Source organism: Daktulosphaira vitifoliae, unplaced genomic scaffold, assembly GCF_025091365.1.
Source record: "Daktulosphaira vitifoliae isolate Bord-2020 unplaced genomic scaffold, ASM2509136v1 Scaffold_1, whole genome shotgun sequence".
NCBI lineage: Eukaryota > Metazoa > Arthropoda > Insecta > Hemiptera > Phylloxeridae > Daktulosphaira > Daktulosphaira vitifoliae.
The window spans coordinates 86,603,656-86,606,868 of record NW_026099572.1 but is presented as its reverse complement, the minus strand read 5'-3'; the positions used below and the strand labels follow the sequence as shown (position 1 = coordinate 86,606,868).

Below are 3,213 nucleotides of genomic sequence, written 5' to 3'. Positions count from 1 at the left end.
CACAATTTCATACTAAATTTAAAAACTATAATTAGTATTTATTCATATATTATATTTTAAAATCAAAGAACTACTAATCAGGATATAATTAAAGAAATAAGAGTTCATGTTGCTTTTAAAATATTTCACCAATTTCTCTAAAGGAAACACTATCTACAGATTTGCATCGAAGCGTTTCTTATGATAGTGATTTTAATCACTGTCAGATATCATCTATACTTGTCCCATCTATGCCTCGTCCACACTGTGCCTCGACCCCACTGTGCTACCGTTTTAGAAGGTAAAATGTAGGAATAGTATTATTATGTCAATATTTAAAAACGAAAGAGATATACAAGAGTGTGGAATAGAATAAAAATTTGGGAAAAGGTAGGTAATAGATAAGAGGATAAGAAATGAGATATTGGTATCTAAAAACCAGTTTATATATATGACTTGCAAGTCAACAATGGAGCCAGTATTTTATGTAAGGTAACTAATAGAAAAGTTTAGGGAAAAGAAGAAAAAGCTGTGTATGGTATTTATAGATTTGGAGAAAGCGTATGATAGACTCTATCATACGCTTTCTCCATCAGATAGAGTACGGAGAGAGGTTTTAAAATGAGCATTAATGAGAAAAGGAGTCCCGAAAAGGTACATTAATATAAAAGAGGATATGTATGATGGCACTTGTACCAGGGTAAAGAGTATGAGGAGTAACAGAAGGTTTTAGGGTAAGAGTAGGAGTGCATCAAGGTTCTGCTTTTAGCCTTTACTTATTTTCTAGTGATAGATGAAATTACTGGAGAAATACAAGGAAAGGTGTCGTGGTGCATGTTATTCGCTGACGATGTGTTAATAGAAGTAAATAGGGAGGAATTTAATCAAAAGCTAGAGGTAAGGAGATCAGATATTGTAGAAAAGAAATTAAGAATAAGTAGGAGTACTATTTTTCTTACTTTTGTAAGTCTAGACTTTTTTTCACCTCCCTTGTTCCTAGCAAAAGTAAAATATATGTAATAAAAAAAAACATTAACCCATGCTAAATTTTATTATCAATAATATCATTGTAAGTAATATATAAATCAACTGGAATATTTGTTAAACACGATAATAAAATTATTAATTAAATAGAAAATGTTTTTGAATGTTGCTATCACAAATTAATTTCAAATTAATTATTTCATTAATATTATCTTAAGTAGTAAATAACCATTTTCTTCAACTTGTATCTGAAACAAAAATAATGAGAAAATATTGAACTACAATTAAATGATGCTGGTAATAATAATTTTTACAGTAAAAGTGCTTGAATTAAAAAGAAAAGGAACTTTTTGCATTCATTAATCTATGATTATCTGTTCTTTTTGTTCTCAAACTTCACAAAGTTTTATTGTGAAGATACAGAAGAACCTTGGTCATAAATATGCTTTATCTAAATTGGATAAAGGATAGTATTAAATAAAAGATGGTCTAACACTGGAAACAAAGGTTATAGCAAAAAAATTTTGCAGGTTTCTTTTTTATATAACGAAAAGAAAATTTTTGATGTTATTGTTTTGGTTTTATATTTAAGTAAAAAATAAAATAAAAATATTTTCTATTTATATTTATTTATTAGATTGAAAAAAATTATCCAGTTTTCTGAATTAAGTATGCTCCAATTAGTTTATACATTCAAGGTTCTACTGTAAAGTAATTGTTTTAAAATCTTTTAATTTAAAGGTATTACTTTTTTTTACATCTTCCAAAACTAAATTAATGAAAATACACTATTTAATGTTAGGAAAAACTAACATTAATATCTATTATTGATATACTAGGAATAACTACAATAAACTTTATAAATATATAGTCTCAAGCCCTAATAATAAGAGGTTTTCAGAGCAACCAAAAAATTATGTAATTACTTTGAACATTATTTTCATCAATATTAGGCCAATTTAGTTGTGTTCCAACTGATCTCACATTAAGTTCTTTTTTATAAGGTTTTCTTTTCATCTTTTCAAGTTGTTTACGGATAGAAGACGTTTGTTTTTGCAAATTTTCAAATTTTATTTTCCAAAACTGTTGTTCTTTATTAATAGCTTTAGCTTCAAATAATTGGCGGCCTAATTCACTGTTATTAACAATAGCAAGGGCAGCTTTTTCCATGACCATTTCTTCAAATTGAATAGGTGTTATTTCTTTAATATCTTTGTTATACATCTATTAATAAAGAAAATAAGATTATTTTCTAACTTTTGAAAAAAATAAAATTCATATACACAAACCAAAATAGAATATGAACAATTTTTTAATAAACTACTAGTATTAGAGTCAAAAGATTTGCCACTTATAACATCTCTCACTAATTTTGATACAATTTGTTCATCTTTTATTAATTTATCATTGTCCTCCTCATCATCATCGCTAGATGATTTATCTTCTTCATTTAATTCCCAAGATGAATCGTCATCATTTTCATCCTGAGATGAGATAACATCTGCATCTTCTTCAGAAAACATTTTTATTTAGTAAGAAAATGATTAAAATGAACCATAACATTCAGTTTACTATAATTATCATGAAATATAAGAATTCTAAAATTCACAATTTAAGTGAAATAATGATGTCAAAATAGTAATTTCAAAACTTAAGTAGTCAAAAATAAATTACATAGATTAAATAAAGTATTTTCTAACATTATTTTTTAAACATTGATAATAAAAATTATTTATCAATGATATCAAGTCAGTTATTGTTTGACAAACTATTTTATGGCTCTAGAAAAATACAAAAACTTTGTTTTTTGAATTTAAACAATAATTTAATTACAAAAAATTGTTTTCTTTTAATATTCAAAATAATCATTTTTAAAAATCTATTGTATTGAATATAGCACAAACAACTAGTAGACAGCATTATCACAAGATTGCGCGTTTTACCCGGAGAATTTTGTAATTCTATATAAATATTTGTATACAGGTTGCTTTATAATTGAAATTTAACACTATCCATTGTATTTATCCTAATTCCGAGCGGTTCTCGACTTACCATGTGATCCCCTAAAGGGGTCAGAGTCTTGAGTTAATTCTGAGAATTTATTTTACTTCGTTTTTTATGTGTATTAGTTCTGATATAAATAGAAATCCCAATCTAAAACAACATTATTTGTACTATAAAAAAATTTAAGAACATAACAGGCATAGGTTTCGAACCCCTGAAAAAAATATGTAAATGTCATGTTGGTAT

General features: G+C 26.1%; 1 protein-coding gene across 1 annotated transcript; it reads right to left on the bottom strand.

The window, feature by feature from the left end:
* Positions 1 to 1,011: 1,011 nt before the first annotated feature.
* LOC126893729 (uncharacterized) lies at positions 1,012 to 2,665 on the bottom strand. The gene is made up of 3 exons (XM_050664183.1): positions 2,253 to 2,665; positions 1,890 to 2,187; positions 1,012 to 1,211 (listed from the first exon to the last, which is right to left on the bottom strand). The coding sequence occupies exons 1-3, from the start codon at positions 2,484 to 2,486 to the stop codon at positions 1,201 to 1,203; spliced, it is 543 nt and encodes a 180-aa protein (XP_050520140.1). The 5' UTR covers positions 2,487 to 2,665; the 3' UTR covers positions 1,012 to 1,200.
* Positions 2,666 to 3,213: the final 548 nt, after the last annotated feature.